This window comes from Pseudopipra pipra, chromosome 7 (genome assembly GCF_036250125.1).
Source record: "Pseudopipra pipra isolate bDixPip1 chromosome 7, bDixPip1.hap1, whole genome shotgun sequence".
NCBI lineage: Eukaryota > Metazoa > Chordata > Aves > Passeriformes > Pipridae > Pseudopipra > Pseudopipra pipra.
The window spans coordinates 30510892-30532903 of NC_087555.1; the positions used below are offsets into that span (position 1 = coordinate 30510892).

The 22012-nt window shown below is 43.7% G+C and overlaps 1 protein-coding gene across 1 annotated transcript in view; it reads right to left on the reverse strand.

Annotated features, from left to right (window-relative positions):
- ESYT3 (extended synaptotagmin 3) overlaps window positions 1–21300 on the reverse strand; it is a 32213-nt gene extending 10913 nt beyond the window's left edge. The window contains exons 1-12 of the mRNA XM_064661474.1: window positions 20995–21300; window positions 15144–15185; window positions 14168–14302; window positions 13600–13676; window positions 7449–7515; window positions 6855–6944; window positions 5879–5934; window positions 3246–3366; window positions 2097–2270; window positions 1523–1605; window positions 1051–1099; window positions 304–393 (exon numbers count right to left, since the gene is read on the reverse strand). Of these exons, the coding sequence (XP_064517544.1) occupies window positions 304–393; window positions 1051–1099; window positions 1523–1605; window positions 2097–2270; window positions 3246–3366; window positions 5879–5934; window positions 6855–6944; window positions 7449–7515; window positions 13600–13676; window positions 14168–14302; window positions 15144–15185; window positions 20995–21264 (1254 nt within the window). The 5' untranslated portion in view covers window positions 21265–21300. The remainder of the gene's footprint in view (window positions 1–303; window positions 394–1050; window positions 1100–1522; window positions 1606–2096; window positions 2271–3245; window positions 3367–5878; window positions 5935–6854; window positions 6945–7448; window positions 7516–13599; window positions 13677–14167; window positions 14303–15143; window positions 15186–20994) is intronic.
- Between the last annotated feature and the right edge of the window lie 712 nt (window positions 21301–22012).

The window sequence follows — 22012 nt, forward strand, 5'->3', positions numbered from 1 at the left end:
GGGAGGAGAAAAACTCTCAAAGAAAGGACCTGTGAGAAGCTGTTTTGCAGTGAGTCAAACAAAGGTTTGCCAATTCAAGTAAAAGGAGCTGCCAGATTTGAGTTACTCCTGAATTATCAAGGGACCTGGGGCAAGCAAATGCCCTTCCTCTGTAGGAGTGGCAGGGAGGGAATCACATCAGAACTTTGCCAGACAAAAATAAACTCCCATGAATTTGCCTTGGGGTTCCTAATTTTACACACTCCTTTGTTGATCACTGGACAGGGATCAGAGTACCTGAATCCTTCAAGCAAATATACTCACCTCATGTAGCTTTTCTTGGTCATTTAGTAGTGAAAGCCACTCCAGTTTTAAATGCAAGTGTCCGCTTGTTGTCTTACTTAAGGGAAACCACTAAACAGAGACAACAAAGGGTAACTTGAGAACTGTGAGGCAGAATAATTTTTATATGTGTGTGGCAGTCTCTGAGACTTATGTACATTAGACTACATGAGTTGTACTCTGAGCATTTTAACTTGCACTTTTGACACATAAATTGTAGCACGTCCATCTACTTACAAATACAAGACAGAAAAAAATGGAAATAAGATACCCATATACAGGCAAAGTGCATGGATATTTCCAACCAGCAGCAGCACAAGACAGGCACCCTGACATTGTCTGCAGAGTGCTGGGTTGCAGGATGAACGACCATAAGATCAGATCATTTCTCCCCTCAGCAATCAGACTGCTTCACCAAACCTTATCTGCAGCCTTGTACAAAATGTTTGGTACATATGGGACACAAGATACAAACACAAGATACCCCACTGCTGGCTCAGTGTAACTTCAGGGCTGTCTGGGGTTACCAGCTTGGCTGTAAAAATTATTGTAATGGCTACTTTGTAAGTTTTCTGAGTGAAGGTATTTTCTTTTTGTGAAAAGACCACTGTGCAAGTGTGCAAGGTAGCTTTAAGCACACAGAAATACTGCAGTAGCAGAGGGGGAGCACAAATGAGCACATGTAAGCATACACCACCAACACATTTAGAAATAAGCTGTGATCTTTACCTCATCAACAGTTCTGTCATTCATTACATCCACTAGGCCTATAAGCAAGCTGAAAGGCAAAAAGCAAACATTTCAGTGTATATTGAGGCATACAGCATACTGCTGTTGGGGAGAAAAGAAACCACCACCAAAAAAGCCCACACTCAAGTCTGCTCCAAACAACAACTTCTCCACATTGCCTGTGTGGAGGAATGCACCGGAATGCACTTACACTTCTGAAATCTCTCCCTTGAAAACCTTAAATCTCAAGTCATGTGGCAACCATCACTTCTAATGGCTTCGCAGGATTCCCTGTAGGAGCATGGGCCACTCTCTACCTTGCTCAAAGTTAGTTGCACTATAAACTAATAACTTGGTATCAATATGTGGGCAAAGGGAATGGCTTCCAACAATATTAAATTGCCAATATAAATAATCCAGGTGTCCCATAGCAGCGGCTACTGGACCCCGAGCAAAGGTCATGCTAATTTACCTGCCCATGAAGTCATCTTTATCTGGATCTTCATCATACAAGTCCACTTCTAAGTCCTGACCAGGCACTTCATGAACAACAAACTGGAGGAGAAAGAGGTATTGATTAAAACCAAAAAGCTGTGGACAAGAACATGACATTTCACAGCTGTATAAGACACAAAGGACATTCCCTGCTCTTTCGTGGCTAACTGCGTAACAAATACAATTGATTATAGGCGAAAATATTTCAAATTCAGTTTGCTTGTTTTTGAACTACAAGTTAAACTCCTCAAACTGGTATCCCTGATAAGTGGAGAGAAACCAATGCTAGAGCAGCCTACGGTTGCACTGATTGATATTTAAAGCAGGGCTCTGCACCTCCTCCAAAAACCCACACATGTAAATCAGATCAACCTGAATGACATTTCAAGTTTACAATGTAAATCTGAACTTGTTTAAGGGACAGAAATGCCTCAACCAAGTAACAAGGAAGTCCACCTGCTCCAGTGCAGTCAGGTAAGAGAAGGTCCTCCAAGCACAGGGATGTAAATAGCTGTGCATCCTACAGATGGAGAGATCAACAGATTCAGTACCTCAAATGTCTCGTTCCAAATGGGATTAAGATCTCGGGAAACTGTCTTGCTTCGATGCTGCACCGTGCCAACGCGAAGGAGAGCGTACGGATCAGACTTCCCCCTGATTGCACCAAGGAAACTGTCTTTCTGGACAAGGTTTTCAGCTTCTAGCAGATGAACCCTTATTACCCCCTGAATAAAATAAGATACAGAATTGGTCATGAAAATGCAATCTTTGGATAATTATAATATGCTGCCTCCTAAAATTAGTTATTTCAGGCAGCAAGGGCAGTCACTGTGACAGTTCTGCAAAGACACATAGTTTGACACAGTACATTTCCAGTGACAGCTGTATTAAAACACTTTTCCCACCACTTACCTAGAGGGGAAAAAACCCTTAAGCAGATGCACAAGGCAACCTAGATAACTGAGTAGGAAATAATATTCAATTTATTTTTAAATCAGAAGCATATGTATTCATACAGCATTATTGCCACAGTCCAAGTGTAAGGATCAATTCCCAGTGACTGAAGAAGGAACTAAGCACCCATTGCCAGGGACTTATTTTATTGCACAGTGGCCATTCAACTTCAGTTTGCTGATGTACATTTGCAATAGGGAGCATCCTTTTGTCACTCATTTATATTTATCCTCATTAATAAGATTATTAGGTATTGGATGGATGAAGGAGACTGAAGACCTGGATATGTCAAGTATTTAGGAGATTTGTTCTTGGGGTTTTTTCCCATTTTTTTTCTGTAACAAAGAGATGTCACCCTCCAAGTTCCCTATTTACACCCTTTCAGAGCACTAGTAAAAATATTAAATAGCTGAACATTCATTGCTCATGTATTTATCCTCTCATTTGAGTATATCACAGATCTTCAGTTAGACACTAAAGGTTTAACTGGTAAATGAGTTCAGAGTCTAAACAGACTCCTTATGCCATATAGAAAGGGTAGGAACCCCGAGTGTCCATGTCCCCCCCTCCCAAATTATATCAGTAGATGTTGGATAGTTCATATTGCTGAACTATCACCTACAAAAAGCCCATAATTCAGGTTAAAAGAGCTGATGCAGGATCCTAAGTCACTAAGCTTGCAAGCACCCATGTGGTGCCAAATGCACACGCAGGAAGATAAACACTCTCACCGAAAAACAACTCACCTGGGGGATAGGGAACCTCAAGTGGGCAATGTTCATGTTCTTTCTCAGAGGCACTGTGATCCTGTTCGGCAGAACCAGCCGTGCAGCAATGAAGTCTTGAATTAAGGAGTCTGACATTACACTGCAGGTGGGGGAAAAAGCAACCTCAGTTTCTACAATCAATCACAACTCGGTTAGAGCGAAAGAATGAGGCACAGCAAAAGAAACTGGGCACTGCAAAGTGAGTGATGCTGCCCACAATCCCTTAAAGGGTGTCAAGCATTAGAACAGGCCATCCAGGTAAATGGTTGAGTCACCATCCCTGGAAGTGTTTAAAAGACCTGTAAAAGCAGTGCTTAGGCACATGGTTTAGTGGCGGGCTTGGCAGTGTTAGTTTAATAGTTGGACTTGATGATCTTTAAAAGTCTTTTCCAATCTAAATGATTCTATAAAAAGAGTTGCAGAGTGGCCATTCAACTTCAATTTAGTGATGCAAGTTTGCATTAAGGAGCATCCCTACTGCTGGACTGAATTTGGCTGTAGCAGGTTGTAAATGATGAATGGGAGCTTCGGCTGTGTGACATCATGCACACACCCAAACAAGGCAAACTCATGTGCCTTCTGGGACGGGCAACGTGAGGAGGGAATCAGGAGGTTTCACCCATTTCCCAGGGGACTTGAGGCCTCGAGGTAGTTTGTTTTTAAGACTTGGAACATGGCCTTAGTGCACACTGCTGCCTGCTCTTGGTCGCATGCTGACACCTTACTGTAAAATAGAAGGAGAAGCCAGCCACGTAAAAAAAAACAAAACAAAACAAAAAAACCCCAAACAAACAAACAAAAAACCAAACAAAACCCCACCAATCCCCCAAAAAACAAAAGTCCCAAGCTCATTTAGTTTAATAGAAGAACAAGCAAAAGATAAAATTCTGTATCTTGGAATATTTTGTGCTAAGAGGGAAAATCTTGGTTTAAGTAATTGGAGATCACATTGGCTGAATTGAGCGTACTGTCCTGGAGTTCAGGCAATCTTCCAGCCTAATTACAACTTACACATTTTTAGCTTTTTGTTTTAAATCTTTTCTTTACAATTGCTGTCTTTGTATGGCAGGGAAAACTAATTTGAACTATTTTTCCTGAGCAAGAAATATGTGGCTAATCATAGATATCCAGTACTCTCCACGTGATTAATGAGAGGATTTCAACATCCCACCACAAATTGTCATGAGCAAAAGACAATATTAAGAGGAAAACCCAAGAGCATCAAGTATCTGAAATACTTTCATCTTCTTGATAAATCTAGTGCTTATAAGGTAGCTTATCAGAGAAAGACTGTGTAACAAAAGTGCCACAATCCAGAGAGGAGGCTGGATTCACACATAAGGAAAGTAGTTTCCTACTCCAAATGTTAAACCATGAGCCTTGGTCAGGCTGTTGGCTTTCCTGTAAAAAAAAAAAACCCACAGGAATGTCACAGAATTGTCCTTTCTCTCGGGTCTTCAGGGTGCACCCAACTAAACACATCTTGTACATGAGGACAGACAACTGCATCCAGTTTCTTTGCTCTCTTAAGTAAACCCAATCCATTTGAAAGGGAGGGCTCTTGTTAAACCTGTACTTCAGCCCCTTCATGGTCAGGCAAGTTTTGCTCCCAGCTCTCATTGCAGTGCTCATGACAAGCAAAGATTTCTGTGTTCAAATCCCTGTGAGAGAACCAGGGAGTGAAAATTTAGGACACTAAATTTGCACTTAATTATATGAGAGGCTGTAGGTTGGAACACCTACATAATTTCTCCCTGCAAGGATTAGGGAAACTAAGTTAGAAAAGAACAGATTAATTCCTCTGATAAAATCTGGAGCTCTCAGGCCAAACTTCAGGGCAAAAGGCCACTCTGGCCTCACATTAAGAGAAAAAGAAAGTTTCCTCTCACTCAACATCAAAAGTCTTCAGAGGCCCTTTAATGCATAAACTGGCACCTAAATAAGACACTTCCTGTGAGTCTGAAAGCCATGAGCTGCAGAAGAACACTGGGGAACAGAAATGTCTGCATTTGCATTGGAAGGGAGAAAGGCAAAGGCTGAGTAATCAAATATATTTTGATCTTATGTAACAGAATTTTCTCCTTACACTAAGGAACAAAGACAAAGTTAATCCCCAATCTGGTGAAACAGTTTGAAACTTACAGTACTGAAAACCACTAAGATTTTCACCCTTGATGTGCAAGTTTTATGTGCAACACCAACCCAGGAAGCATCGGGGAAGAGCTACATTTTCTGAATAACCTAAAGGGTGAGCACATTACATGAAAAGAGAACATTTCTCCTTATAAATCTGGTGCGGTTTTCTTTATCATGGATTGTATTTCAGTTTGTCAGAGGGACTGCAGTTATCTCTCAAATTAAATCATTGTTGTTTGACGGATTTACTACTTCCATCCTAAATTCAGTGAAGCAATTGAAGCAATTTTGACAGAATGTGAAAAGCACCCTCCTCAGGTTTTGCAAACTCCACAGCCACATACTATGGGATGAGTAACCAGCACACAACACAACCTTCTACACAAGGTTCTTGAGAACAGCTTTGATGATTACTGAAGACCCAACTTCTAAAGGCTTTTTGAATATGAATAAAGCGAAGCAAAGTAGACACTCACTTAATCCCTGGGACATCCAGGAGGTTGCTCATGCCCGCCCAGTTGATTTCCAAATGCTACGACAAGAGCAGGGAAAAAAACATATACAGGACTATTAAAATTTATTTCAAAACAAATGTAGAATTTAAAGGGGAAATTATTCTAAAACAAAGCCAGCTGTTTAAAGAAAGGAAAAACAGCACCCGTAATTGATTGCAACTGTACATTAAAACCAACAGCTGGTATCAATTCCCTTATCTATTTTATCTGCTATCCTGAAATGAGGATATCACTGGGACTTAACCTGCAAGCACAAGGAAAGACAGCATTCAGCCCTTAGCAATGGCCACTGGCAGATGCCCTGGGGTCATGCAGGAAATTCAACAACTCTACCTAGACTTTGAAGTTGTTTCCTCATCCTTTCACTTAGAGGTTGGCCTATGCCCTGAGGTAGGGGGTTGTCTGTATCCCTACTCTTACAACAAACAAAAAGGGTTTTTTTTTATGTGCTAAAATAGTGCTACTAAATCTAAACACAAGAACACCTCATCCAAGATCAAAAATATATGACTCCCATGAACTCAAGCAGAGCATAACCCACAAGCAAAGCTGTGTGCCATAAGATAACTAACTGGTCCTTACAAGACTGAAAGGTTTCTCATATTTTATTAAACTACAATTCGCTACAAGGCACATGACCTTAAACAGGAGAGATTTCAAAAGTCAACCATGGTTGAATGGTCTGCAAGATGACTGCATTTAAAAATCTATGAATGGAAATACCCACCAGCCAGGAACCTTACAGCAAAGGCCTAGGAAACTGTGCTGTCACTAGAAGAAGAGTGACAGCACTCCCATTCTTAGAGTGAAGCAGGTAAGTTTTTAAGCACTATTACAAAAATTTAGGGCAAATTCATTCATGTCCTCCTAGAGTTCAAAAGGAGCACTGAACAATCAGGCATTTGTTATTCAAGCACCTGCACCACGACTGACTCACCGGTTTCTGCATAAAAAACAAGGTCACTGCTCCCACAAAAGGTGCATCAGTTAGAAGAGGTTCCAGGATCACCCGCAACGTCCCATACAACTGCAAACAGAACAGACCAAGGAAAGCTGAGTGTTAAGGTATTCTCAGGATGTGGTTTCAAAATTGTGAGCTTTTCAGTGATGGAGTTAATTTTAAAAATCCTGCTTGAAACCAATTCTATTAAGAATTTAATAACAACAATAACCTCCTCCCGCCAAACCACTGCTACTGATACCAGGAAATATTTGTATGTTTGTGGAGTCTCTCTGCAATCCTGCCATACAATGGAGTGCTCTGCCTATTAGCTTTCAACACTGTAAGAACAGGTTGTTGGTTTCATCTACACTAGATTATGAATGTCCTGGTTCTTCTGAAGTTAAAGTGGTATTTAGGTGCTTTCCATGGAAGGCACCATTTCCCCAGCCAAAACACAAGGAGATAAAGCCAATAGTTCCAAGCTGAATAGCTGGTGATTTCCCAGTTAAGTGTCATGACCTCCCCACTGGGATGTGCTGCCTCCTGCCTCACACAGCCTTGAACAGAAAACATCAGCACAGCACGCACCTGGACACCTTTCACGCCAAGATTAAATTTCGATATGTCCATGTGAATCTCGCAGTCTCCTATGTAACTGAAAGAAAATTATCACATTATTCCACAGTTTGCAATAGTTCCATGAGAAATTCGGGGCTGTACAGAGTATAAATGAAATCAGTTTAAGGACTGACAACATAACCCCCCAGGCAGAGATGGATTTTCAAGTGACTGAAAAGGGGAAGTTGAACAAGGGTCAGATCTGCACAAGAGAATCCCTGCAGTCAGCTGGGATATTGATCTACCTGTAAAATATCAAAGTAACATCTGTATTTCACGGTTACTTTTCTATTCTTAAGGCTGGTGTTGGCTGAGGTGAGCTTGCTGCATGGAGGGGATCAACAAGCTCGTTCAAAAGCAATTGCCTACTTGCTCCCTTCTCTGCCAAAGGCCCGACAACCTGGTGACCCAGCTCCCAGGTGCAGAGCCGTCCTCCTATTACTTATGGGGTTCTCACCTTGCCCACACCCAAAAAGCCCATAGATCACCCTCACCCACAACCCAAAAATCCACTCGAAGGACAAATTTATCACTAAAAATAACCTGGTTTCCTTGAGGCTGAATTCAAAGACAATGACTTAGATCAGATTTTGGTCAGTTGCCATGGAGAACATCAGGCTTTAAATAAAGCAAATGCTGAATGTGGTATTTTGGCAATTGGGAAACCACCAGAGACTTTAATAAAAGTACAAACATCACCTTATGCAGAAACTGATAGCCACTCCCCAGAGAAGAACATAGCAGAGCTGTTGATGCCTCTGGCAGAAAACAATTGAAGGGAGCTACCAAATTCCCTTTCAGCCCCCTGAGAAATAGCTCTGGCTGCAGATACACAAACACTCTCAGGTAAAGCAGGGTGTAAAGGTACAGCAGTACAGTCAATGTGCTGTGCTTGCCTCCTGCATGCATAATTTCACCCCATAATCAAAGGAAAAGGACAAGATTTCTGCTCTGACCACATCTATACAGGTAAATAGTGCTGCAGTTGCCACAAATTCATGTTGTAATTTGCACATAGACAGATTCCCTCCCACCCAAAAAAACCCTGCCAAGAATGTGCAACCATGTGAATTTGTCCTCATTTTTGCAAGCAAAGTTCCTTGTATATTTGTTTACAGATAGTCACTTAACAGAATTTTAAGAACACCTAACACAGAGATTAAAGCCTTTAATGTTAGAGCATTCTCATTTCTTAAATAACCGACCTCACAAGCCATGCCAAAATTAACACAATCTTTCTTAAAAGCTAGTCACATAATTAAACTTATTTTACATTTGTTAACTTCTACAATTTTGACATTATCTTTTAGCTCATTACAGTGGGTGCTAATAGAGCATTGTTACAATAAAATTCTAAATGAGGAGCCAAAATGAGTCCCTCAATTTTCAGTAATTAATCCAAGAGGATTTAATTCAGCTGTTGCCAGTGTCCGACACAACAAGTAAGAGCTGTGGTGTTTTAATTTACAGCGTTTATGCTTTTCCACACAGTCAAAAACTCTTCCTACCCAGTCCTAGCTGTCTCTTTTCTCCAGTAACACTCCAATAGCTGCCACCATGTTTTAGAGTCTACGTGTTGGAGAAGTCTTAACAGAGCCTGAGTCTTTAATTATTCTTAAATTGGCCTCGTACAGGCATCACCCCTACACCAGGGTGCTTAGTAGGAAGGATGTACTCTTTTAATTAGTTTTATTCCTCATTTCCAGTCCCAGCTGTTTGTCCTTCCATCTGCTCCTCTGCTCAGTGTATCCTTGTTGAGCTCTCTGCTGTCCTCCCCCAGAGAGAGCACACCTGAGCCAAACTCAAGTCTTGACACTTCAAAGTCTGTAGGGTCAAGGCCCTCCACCCTCCACAGGACCATGCTCTACCCACCTGTGAAGAGTGGAATAACCACCCATTTCTCCCCTAAATCACCTGCTGCACAAGGTGATGCAGATATGCCTGAGCTGTGGATGAGCAGCTGCACGCATCTGTATCTCTTCCGTATTTGGGTGGAAAAGCTGGTCCTGGTGTTTATGATCCAATGGCAATCCACTGGCTGAAGGCAGGGTTGCTACAAGAGCACATGCTAACAAGTTGAACTAACCTGGATGTCTGTACATCCCTTTAGAAAAGGAAAGTGCAATAAGACAACTGCTCGTGGGCCACACATTCTCATGGCCCCCCACGCTACAATCCCCCTTTGGGCCAGCATTCTCAAGTGCTTTGTACTTGGGAGATGAACATGCAGTATTACACAAATAAGAGAGACAAGAAAATGTGACCAGGTAACACAGGGTATGAGAAAACACAAACCATCTCTACCTTTCCTCTTTCCCTATCCAGTCAGGCTCCTTTTCCGCTCAAGACTGACCTGTTTTCATAAAGCTTTTATTTTCCTGTAAGAGCCTACAAACTTACTCAGCCCAAACCCCACTAAAGCTCAAAGTATTGTTGCACACTTCTTTTGACTTCTTTCTCCAGGCAGACTGTCTGTACAGCTTTGAAAATTTGCCCGTTAGAAGTCCAGAGAGAGTAAATTGCAATTAATACATTTTTATACATATTAATTATTACACTATTCTTCTATGACTTCTCATGTGCTGTAAATGACACAGAAGAGGATGGAAAAGAAAATGCAGCACATTTTCAATGCAAAATGATTATAAGTAAAATCATATTAATGGAATAGGAAGAAACTGTATTTCAAGATATTTTCAGGAGGGTAGTAGTGCCTTCAAATACTTTGAAACTCCATGATTATATCCAATGATTATATGGCTATGCAGCAGCTCAGATAACTGCAGAAAGTGAGAAGAAGAGCTAGCTGTAGTAAGTCAAGTGGTTGCACTTGCAAAATTCTCATTTTGGAAAGTGCAGTTTTGAGAACATTTCTGGAATGCTTTGACATCAATTTATTTGGAGAACGCAACTGTCAGCTCCCTACGCTCAGGGGACACCAGATTTATGATTTACATCTAGGGCAAATTGTTTGGAGATCCCAGAGTATTGCCAGTTTATTTCCAGCTGGGATCTCATATTTCAGATTTGGGGATTTCAAATCCCAGTCCGGCAGGGATCTCATATTTCATTTAGTCACTGCAAGAACTCTAATACTTTCTTATATGTTACATGAAAGCTGTAGATCATGTATATTTGCACTGAAAAACAGGTACATGTACAGAATACAGACACCAGGACCTTCACACAGTTAAATGACCAACTTTTGTACAAAGACCTGTGGGTAAGCAGTGGTTACCACAACATTCCTGTTCAGCCCTATAAGCTGTGACAAAATTTATACAACTTAATTTACAACAATTGAGTGTATCATCTCAGGGACCGAGAAAAAGTTTTTGGAAGAAATCTTGTAGCCTCCTTTCTTGCCTTTGCCAAAAGATCTGTGTGCCTCACCTCTGTGTAATCACCTCTGAGCCTTGGTTTTCCTGCCAAAAACTCAAGTATAGTCCTTTCAAGCGGAACAGTCAAGACTGTAATAAGATGATCCTCTACATAACCATTCCTGATGTACAACCATGTAAGCTGTTGTTAACAGATTTAATTAAAGCAGCTTCTTGAGTTCTTTTGGTAACTCCATGCAATACCAGACCTACTGCACCCCTGGCTCTGCTGATAGCTACTGCCCATACAAATAAGGGACCTTTAAGTGCTATTTTTCACACTTCCCAAGCAAAGGGTTCAATTTGTGATATCACACTGCAAATTTAAAACAGAGGAAAGCAAGTTCCTCTTCTCATGGCACAGAACTGAACCCCAGTATTCAGCACTGCATCAGGTTGTGGAGGTCAGAAGCACAGATTAAACAAAGCCCTTGGTGAACCACATGTACAAGTGGCTATTAAAACTACACAAATGTTTCCATACCAACCACAAAGGAAGGCTAAGAAGGAAAGGCTTTTTCTAGTCCTGCCCTTTTTCTGTGTTTCCCCCATGTTAAGTCAAAAACTCTGGGCTTCAGCAACTAGTTACCTCCTTGATAAAACCAGAGGAAAAAAAATCCCTCCTCCTGTACTGCTGTGAGAATAAAAGCAAAAAGCACTTTCAGAGTATGCTGGGATTTCTGGATGCAAGACACCGCCTAACACAAAGGGTAACTCAGCACTGGAGTGGGGCAGAGCTGCTGCCAAGGCAGCTGAACACCAGGGTAACAGCACCCTGTGTGAAGTAGCTGCTCAGCCTTCCCTGCTGCAGCTGCCCTGGTCAGTGGTGCATGCAGTGGTGACCCAGCCAAAGGTCACACTCACGTGGGTTCACCAGCGAGGGAACTCCCACAAATTACAGCTAGCAAGCACCAAGGCAAAGGAGTCATGTTTATAACATGCAGACACGTTAATCCTTTAATGTCCACTGCAACACAGCTACACTTCTCTGAAACCTAAGCCCAGAGAGGGAGGTCACTGTGCTGCCAGCACTGCACAGTGCACCACACAGGCACCAACAGCACATCATTCTCCTCCAGAGCTGTGATGCCAGAATGCAGCTCTGTAGACAGACAGTCATATAAACCTCACCATCACACAGTGACTGAGAGTGTGAAGGGCAGCAGCCTCACACTGGGGCAGCTCAACTCCATCTCCTCTAAGTAGCAGAAAAAACCCCGTTTCTTTGGTAATCTAGGAAAAGGCAAGTAAATAACACTACTGCTCATTGATTTGCTTCATGTTTCTGGAACTAACACACTACCTCCTGTGGACACTGCACAGTGCACAACTCAGCTTAGCTGCAGAAACTGATGTTGATGTATTAACACAAGTGAAGCTGGGGCCTTAACACAGTCCTGGAGAAGAGACCCCCATCAGAGAGACAGGGTAGACTGCACACTGTTGTGTGAATACAGAAAACATCTGGGTTATCAGACAACAGTTCAGGTCAGGTTATCATCAGTATGAGGAACAGAAGGCCAGTCTGGAGATGCTGATGGGTCTGCCAAAGGGACAGAAATGTGGGGGTGGGGGAATCCCTCTGCAGAGGATTGTTAAAAAGACAGTGAAATTTATTATGTCGGAGAAGCAGCCTGGAGAAGCAGTTTAGCAGAGAACAGCAATGTTCTGCAGAGCCTAAAAGGCATCAGATCTCAGTCTCAACATGGAAAGCATGAATGATTTGCCAAAGGCCCTAACAGTGACCTGGCTATTACAAAAAGTACTTTGCTCCCAGCATTGAAGCACAACACCTGGCTGAAAATCAATCGTGTTTTACAGGGAGCGATGGTGCTCTGCCAGGGCTGGGGATGCTGCCATGCCACTGCCACATTAAGCAGCAGGCACAGTTCTGAGGACCTCTGTGCTGCTGCCAAAACACTCCATAATTTCACACTTTTTTCCTGGCACTACCACGAAAAGCCATTTAAAATTAGGCAGCTCAATCGCCCACTAAACTTAGAGAGCTACAGCAGCATTCATTTGGTAATTCTTCCCGTAATTCCATTCTCCAGGCTAAACCAGGAGAGTGTTTAGCTCTGCAATGGCTCTGATGTTAACAAAACACACAAACTCATTCAAAACAGCCTGGGAGGTATTAAATGTTTTATCTAATTTTGTTGTTGTTGCTGTTGATAGAGCTAGAGGCAGTTTTCTGCTCAGAGAACAGCTGTAATCAAAAAAGCAAATGTGTTGGGTGGCACATAAAACAAACGGTGAGTAAAACCAGAAGATTAAACCAGAGGAAGGAATTAAAAAATAAATAGTGCAAGTAGTTCTGGAAGAACTGGAGAGGCAGGACTAATGAGAAACCATAGTGGGCAAGACAGACTGAGCACCTCTATACCTGAGAGCTTTCAGAACAGGCAATACAGTTCCAAAACTTGGGTTCTTACTGCCATCAATTGCAAAGCCAAGGGACACACTCTAACACCCATGGCAGCAGTGATGGGCCAGAGTAGGTAAACCTAGACCTGTGCAGGTGCTTTCTGACTGAGAGGCTGATGCACAGCCTTTCACTTCTGTAAGTATTGAGGACATCTAGCTGAGGGCAGACTATCTCATATCACTCTAGGCTAATATAAGATAAGGACCTCTTCATGCTGATCTTAGTGGACCACATATCCAGTCCAGTATGACACACAGGTGTGAAATGGGCAATGAGTTAAAAACCATCTACACAATCAATGATGCAATGTTACCATATCTGCAGGTCCAGGGTAACTTGTCTTCTACCAATTTCTTTGGTATAGGCTTTTATTCCATTGATTCTAGGGCACTGAAATAAAGACAAACAAGATATGACATAGTTAATATCTATCAAGCCCAAGTGAAAAGTCCTGTTCACTTTGATCAATTTGAGTACAGAAGCATTCATTAAAGACTTTGCAAAATGGCACATAAAGCATGAGTAAACCACATTAGTTTTTTTCCCTTAAAGAGGGAACAGCCTTGGCAGTCCTCAAACACAGGGCTGGTTCCAAGTAGCCCATGCTGCAAGCCTTAGGAAGCACTGAAAACTCCTTTTGCAAGGGTGTGACAGAAAGAAATATAGATATGGCCCTTTTCTTTCTATCTCCAGTCCTAGGATGCTGACACCATGTGGGAATAGACGTGTGTCTCTCCTGTATGATCTCTCCTTCATGGTGAAGATGCTCAAGTCAACATGAGGAGGGAACAAAGCTATTAAAGAGCTGAACATCAGACTTCCCTTGCACCCGAACCTTTCAGAAAAGAGTGAACCACAAACATTAAAAGGACTTACACTACCTTCTCACCAAAGTGGATCTTGGTAAACGTGCATGTTTTCAAATGTACATTCTTTGCTCTGATTTTCGGTTCAAGAACTTCTTTAAATGTTTTTTCCATGATTGTTCCAAAGTATGGCCAAGCCTGGACAAGGACCTAGAGAACAGCAAAAGCAGAAACACACTAAAGATTCCTTACATAAGATACCTTCTGTTGAGAAACAGACACACCCATTACAGAACACCTGGCTATTAATATCAGTCCTTTTAAAATACCAAGTCACATTTGCGCACTTACATCATCCTTATGGAAGGATCCATCCCAGTTCCTCAGAACAGGAATTTGTTTCAGGAACTGAATGGTGAGTTATCAGCACCATACGGTCTATGGATTGCTTCTAACCACGGGAGCCAACAAGGCCCAGGGTTAAGTCTCTAGAGCACAACAGTCCCTAATTACTCTAAAGTGTCCCAGAGTTCCCTGGAGTTGGGTTTATTGAGAGAGGAGCGAGATGAACTTTTACATAAAAAATAAAGTTTGTTAAAAAAAAAAAATAAAAAAGGTAGTCACTGGCTCCTAATTTTCAAGTTTGGCTGTTTTGCTTCGAATTCCACCAAGTTTTCAGTTCCAGTGAGAGGTTAACTACACCTGCTGATGGGAGCATATGCCTTAGAGCTGTCCTCTGGTAAGAGGAGATATCAATACTTTTGCTAAAATAATAATACATACACACATATGTGTATACATATCTACACGCACACACACATTCACACACTCGCTTTCATTTTTTAATCTCAGAATGAAGTGTTGTTGTGAAATTCACCAAAACCTCAGTGGCAACTCTATAGTTAAAGTGGCTCTATATTTCAGTACAGATACTGATGGGATTGAGCTGTATGGTAGTGACTTGACAACTTTCTCAGACTTGTCCCACAGAGTTTGCACTGGGATGCAGCTCAAAGCAGGTGGCCTCAAACTGGAGTTCAGAGCTCCTCACCTTGTTCAGCCACTCCACTCGTTCGACATCAGGGAAGTGAACCTGGATGCAAAGAAGAATAAAGTGAGTGCCACATGCCATCTGTTTGGGCACACTGCAACACGTGCAAAAGACACCATGAAGCATGGAACAAGCTTTAAAGTAAGCTGAGATCCCTCTGCCTTCATACATACATCCTTTATAATTTACCACCTCCTTGAAAAATCATAGAAGACAAACAGTTAAGAATAGTAAAAGGCCAAAGGACCCACGTGCACTGATGTACCAGTATGCTTCTGGGCACACTTATATGATTAATGCAAGTGTCACATCCTGTTCGTGATGTCAAGTAGCATTAGATTTCTCATCCTTCTCTTTGTCATGCCTTGGGAAGCCACAAGAGCTTGCTTTCAAGATCACGAGCTGTGTCAGACCTGTTTCCTGTACTCACTCACCTCAACCAGGACACTGCACTTTGGAAAACAAGAACCTGTTTAGGAAACTCAGTTTATTGGTTGTGGCAGCATTTCTCCACTAACACTAACACAGTGCCAATGGCTTCAGGGAAAAGAAGCACTGTAAGAGTTCAAGCCTATTAGCATACACTATCATTTGTAACAGTCTGGTGTTTTCACCTCTCAGAGCTTTTTGAGATACTAAGGACAAATTACAATGAAGTAGTCACTTATGCATCAAGTTTCCAAGTTAGACACATCAAATGTCAACAAGAAGTGTATATGTCCATTACAAAAATCCCTCCAGTTCCCTGAAGTAACAACTTGCTTCATCACCATCAGGACAATCGGATATGAGGCCACTCTCAAGTAACTAACTGATCTCTCAGACCTCACCAGGAAGCCACTGAGTGAAGAGCTACAATCACACATTAAAGTCTTATGGATGTGGTATTTGCAGCCAGTGTCACACACTGGTAGCAGGTTATTGCAGAAGGGAAAGACAGTGCAGCAGCTTCTCAGAATGGACATTTCTGCTCCACAAGAGCACCTGAACACAAAGAGAATGTGACTATCATCTAGCCTGATAAAAGTAATTGGGTAGGACAATAACTCCTCTTACAGGAGTTGTGAATTACACTCCTCAGGCAAAGGCTTGCTGTTGAATTCAGCAGCTTTCAGAAAGGTGCTCAGAGATGTTCGGATGGAATGGACAGCAGCCTGTCTTTTAGTACAGCTTCATGTATGATTTAAGAGCCCATTTTCCTTGCTCAAATAATGCTGCAAATTATCTCCAATTATTACATTAAAAAAAACCAAAGTAATATTACCATATTCTTTAAAAGCATTTTCTTTTGATGCTCTAAATAGCAACTTTTCCATTAAATAAGACAATGCAAGTTCACTGAAATGTCAGCCTACCCAGCTCTATTTGTGTGATAAAGAGAGAACACAGCGCCAGAAGGGACAATCAACACTGATAAACTGCTGCTGACATTTTACAGTGAGGCAGATCATGTGAATCAGGGGACCTCCACTTCACCTGCCAGCCTTTCATCTTTCACCAAAAGATCTTCCACTGGGGCACATAAATCCTGAGTAGGCTGAAGGCAGCTGCCAAGGTCCTGCAGCGTTTGTGCCACAGCTCTGGATCAGCCACAGGCAGGATAGAACAGGGATGGAAATAGCATGGTGAGCTTGTTCTTCAAAACACCTTACAGTGAGGAGAAGGGTGCAACCCAAAAGGAAGGACAGACCAGGACTCAGGACAACAGTTAGGCCACATCCCTATGAGAGAGTCACAGCCAGGGAAGAAATGTAGCACGTTATAAACCACCAAAGCTGTCTGGGATTATTTGCTAGAACCAAAGCTCCTAGAGATAAAACTGCCAGAGGTGACCAAGAAGCAAGCTGGAGGCTAAAGAGAGCTGGAACAGCACAAAGGAGCATCAGGGAAAAGGCAAAAACCACGAGAAGGAGGCAATAGGTAGACCCACCATAAGAAAAAGCAAAATTGAATTCACTCTTTGAGCCACAGACGCCCAAACCAGACAGCCCACAGCAAACTCCAAAAGCAACCGCAATGAATCCCACAGCACTGTGTCACACCTCAGATTGCTGTGACAGCATTAGCAGCCATTTGTGGTACATTTCCATCCCACTTGACGTGTTTGCAGCCCAGCTCCTACCCAGACACTCAGTGCCTCAGTTTCCTCTCAGAGATGGAAGGAATAGCACTGCTGTAGCTCAAAGCTTGGCACCAAAGACCACCAGGAGCTCCTGGGCTCACATGACAGGGCTTGCAGAGGTGAACACCACAGAAACAAGCTGACTAAATGTCTCTGGTGAAAACCAGCTTTCTGCCCATTATGAAAGGCCACCAGTTTCAGTGGGTTTCCAATACCAAAGTTCAGGTCCACTCCATGGGAAGAACTAAATGAGCAGTTCAGCAGAGGAAGCAGAGCTTGGTATCCGGGTGTTGCATCTAGATTATCCACTGTGTAGTAAGACATAAGCTCTGAGCAAATCCTTTCCTACCCACAGGGTATCCCCATAATGTGTACCTCCTGCTAGCCAGCATGCCTAGTTCAGCCTAGTGACACCACCAAGCTCTCTTCTTGACCCAACCACTCAGTCCAAGAACTTACTCTGTCATATGTCCTAATAAAACCATGCTCAGATCCATACTTTTGAACCACATGCTCTGGATTTCAGACTCCCTTCTGCCCCTTTTAGTGGTGAGAGCCCTGCCCCTCGAATTTGTCATCAGTACAGGTAAGAGAAGCCCAAAACACTTCCTCCTAAGCCCAGACACCAGGAGCTGCCAAAGTTAATACCAACACAGAATAAGATTTAATCCTGTAGCCTTGGGCAAGTCACACTATCAAAATCAGTTTTATCCACCTACAAAAGCAGGCATACTTCTTGCCAAAGTTTAAGGAATGCTGCAAAAATTACTTAGCATTTGAAATGAGCTTTGAAGATCAAAAACACAAGGTAAGGGGCAATTACTAGCAAGTAAAGAAAATGAGGAAATTTCTGCATGGCTCCACCTTGCCCTGGAGCAGAACACACCAAGGATCACAGCAGTAACAAAAGCCATGTCTGACACAACAGTGCCATTCTGGTCAAATACAATACAGGAATCTTCCCATCAGAGTTTGCATTTGTTTTTTGCTTGTTTGTTTGTTTTGGTTTGGGTTTTGTTTGGGTTTTTTGGCGCTTTGTTTTTTTTAAGAGACAGGGGCAAAAGGGAAAAAAAAGTCTAAACAAGCCTTTTATATGAAAAAGGAATTAAAAGGCAACGTTTTAAAAGGACAGTTCTGTACCCAGTAGTATTTCTCCTGGTAAAAGGAGCTTAACATCAGCGAGGAACCCAGCATACTTGGGTCCTCTCATGTGCAACCTGCGGAACAGCTGCAAAAGAAACGTGGAGAAGCCACCACCACCCCAAGGAGCCAGAAAGAAGGTGGAAGCTCAAACCTCTGCTCTGGGCACTGCCTGCTTTTACAGAAGTAATGCTAAAGGCTGAACAAGCTGAAGTCAGAAAGTCTCACCACTCCAAGACACAGACCTCACCCTGCTTGCCATGAGCAGATTTCCAGCCTGGTTTCCCAAGGAAGCACTGCCTGCCCACATACACTGTCTAGCACAAGAATACCTTCTATTCCAAACTCACTGGCTGGTTTCAGCCAAGAAACCGGTGCTGCAAAATAACCCTGAAAATTCCCCTAAACAGATGGTTGAGTAGATTAGGGAAACCCTCCCAGCATGCCCACTGAAGGAAAGGCTGCGATATGAAATTCTCCTAACAACTGATACCAGGATGGAGCGGAACTCGAGTCATGTTTGAAGAAGCCCTGCACTGCTCTTAGGGAGAACAGTTTTGAACCAATAGCATAACCAATGATTGGTCTTAACTCTTCATTGGATGGATCCCCCTCATTTTACTATAGAGCACATTAAGAGACAAAGATTTACAAATCTCAAGATGCTGCCATTTCTTCTCACCTCCAGAACCTTTCCTAGGATTACAAGACTGCAAATCCAACCCATGCTCCCCTTAGCCTGAATTGTATTTCTACTCCCACCTCTGCAGGACAGGAGAGAAGAATGCAAGGGACATTTTTAGAGCTCTCTCAATAAAGGCTCATGAACACTGAAAGGCAAAAAATGAAAGATAAAAAAGACAACACCACAGAGAATAAACTGAATAGACATCAGGTGAGAATCAGCCTCCAAGATCAGCACAGGGGAAAAGATGAAGATCAGCAGAGGAAGGAGAGAGAAGAATTAAACAGAGGAGTTAAAAATGCATTGAGTACAAGCATGGTGTGGAAGCAAACACCAACTGATGAAGTTATCAACGTAGAAATGAAAAGGGGGAGAAGTGACAACATGGATGAAAGACAAAACTAAAAGCATGGGGTGCAGCCCCTTTATTCTTTGGTCCTACATCCTATCCTGCCTTCTGGCAGCCAGCTCCAAGATTTCTCAAGTCAGGAATCAGACCTCTGAAAAGTGTCACTCTACCTTCTCTGTGAGCACGTGCTGGGCAGTGGGAGACAGAGGCAAGATACCCCTTAAACCCTTCTGCCTCCTGAAGGAGGCTGAACAGTCCCAGCTGTGTCAGCCCCTCCTCACACCAGGTTCTACAGCCGCTGACCATCTCGGCGGGCTCTGCTGGAGTTTCCCCAAACCTTTTTCCAAGCCTCTCCTGTGCATCCTTGTGAAGGTCGAGTACAGAGCAATCAGTAATCCTTTCCATCAGCTGCCTCCTCCCACACTAATGAAGCCTGACACTTTCAACCATGAAACCTAGTAGAACTTTTTGAGTTTGTGAGCACTGGGAGGCGAGTGACAGTGACTAAGAGACTCAATTTCTGGTTACCACGATCCAGGGCACGTGAGGATAAAACACAGTATCAGGACAAGAGCTGACACCACCACACTCATTAATGCTGCGAGTTGTTTTAAACGCTCTGTCAATACAAACAAGCAGAAACCTCATTCAGAGAGGCTTCTGTGCCCGGTGGGAGGGAACATGTGCAGGGAGCTGCACCAGCTCTGCCAGGAGACCCTGGCTTCCCTCCCCAGAACTGCCAGCTGCCTTCGTTTCCCAAAGAACTAAGGACAGCCAAGTGCTGTAGGCTACATAAAAGTTTGCTGACTATAAATGTCTCCATGCAACACTCCTTACAAATAGAGCTCTTTGATATTCTCTTTTTTACAAGAAAAGCATTTCCCTACCAGTCCCTGGCAGGGAATTTTTAAATGCTCAGCAAATGATGATGAAGAAAAAAAAACCCCAAACATCTCATCATACTTTCCATTAGCCAACCACGGCTACCCAACAAATAACCAAAGACGTGGAATAAAATGTGCAGGTAGATTTTCTAGTTTCTTCACTTTAAAACCCAGAGTGGTTGGAAACAAATGCGAACAACAAACGGGTAGGCTTTCCACACCATCCATAGATAGCTCTTTAAAGACAAATATTTGGCTTTTAGCAGGCAGAGAATATTATGTTTACATATTTTTGTTTGTTTTTAAATGTGACTAAAGAGGAGAAAATTTGCTGGATGAGAAAGTCTGAAATAAGTATCCTCGACAGCAATATACCTGCAATGCAACAGCACATATCTGAAATGAGGTTTCTCAAGCGATACAGCGGTCTGCTTTACAAACCCCCTTACTGCACATCTCCTCGGCTAAGACAACTTCCAGTTTAATCCTTGCTTTACTGAGCAAGACTTCAGAATCAGAGACGCTACTGCTCGGCCCGTGGCATCACTGCCACTCCTTCGGCTGCTCGCTACGGGACACCCCGCTCTTTGTCCTAGCCCCGCCGTCGCCGGGACCCGCAGCATCCCCGCTGCCGGGGGGATGCCTGGCAGCACCCCCCGGTCCCCACTCACCCATGCCGGCAGGTGCCGGGCGGCCAGGCCCCGGCACACCGCCTCCCGCTCGTCCTCCAGCAGCGCGAAGGCGGCGGCCAGGCGGTCGCGCTTCCCCCGGCGGTTGTATCCCCAGCAGAGCCACAGCGCCAGCGCCAGCAGCACCCAGCTGCCGCTCAGCCCCAGGTACCCCGCCAGGTACACGGGGCCGAGCCACAGCAGCGCCCGCGCCCCGTTGGAGAGCAGCAGGCGCGGCAGCGCGGCGGGCCGGGGGGCGGCCGGGGGGTGCATGGCGAGAGCCGAGCCCCCGACACCGCGGGCTCGCCCCTGCCGAGTGCGCCCGCCCCGCGCCGCCGCCGCCGCTCCGCCGGGGACACCGCCCGGCCCGGCCCCGCCGCCGCCCCGCCCTCCCGGCCAGCCCCGCTCCCCGGGCAGCACAGCCCCGCAGTGGCCGCTCGCTGCTGGTGTAGAAGCACACGGGGCAGGCACAACCTGTTGTTTCTGGATGCTTGCTGCTTTCCTACTTCCTTTGCACCTTCTTCTCGTCCTCTTCTGATTTTGATGGGGATGTTGTGAGGGTTCAGATGTTGAAATACTGGTAACCGTAGAATCGTTGATCATAGAGTCGCCAGGTTGGAAGAGACCTTTAAGATCACCAAGTCCAATTGTCAACCCAGCACTATCACTGTAACCCCTAAACCACTAAACCACATCACCCAGAACCAGATCCAGATGCCTCTTGAACACCTCCGGGGATGGTGACTCCACCACCTTCCTGGGCAACCTATTCCAATGCCTGACCACCCTAACAGTGAAAAAAAATTTCTAATATTTAATCTGAATCTCCTCTGCCTCACCTTGAGGCCACTTGCTCTGGTCCTTTCACTGCTGGCACAGTAGAAGAGACCGGCCCCCACCTCACCACAACTTCCTTTCACGTAGTTGTAGAGAGCGATGAGGTCTCTCCTGAGCCTCTTCTTCTCAAGACCAAACAAACCCAGCTCTCTCAGCCATTTCTCATATTATATGTTTTCTAGGG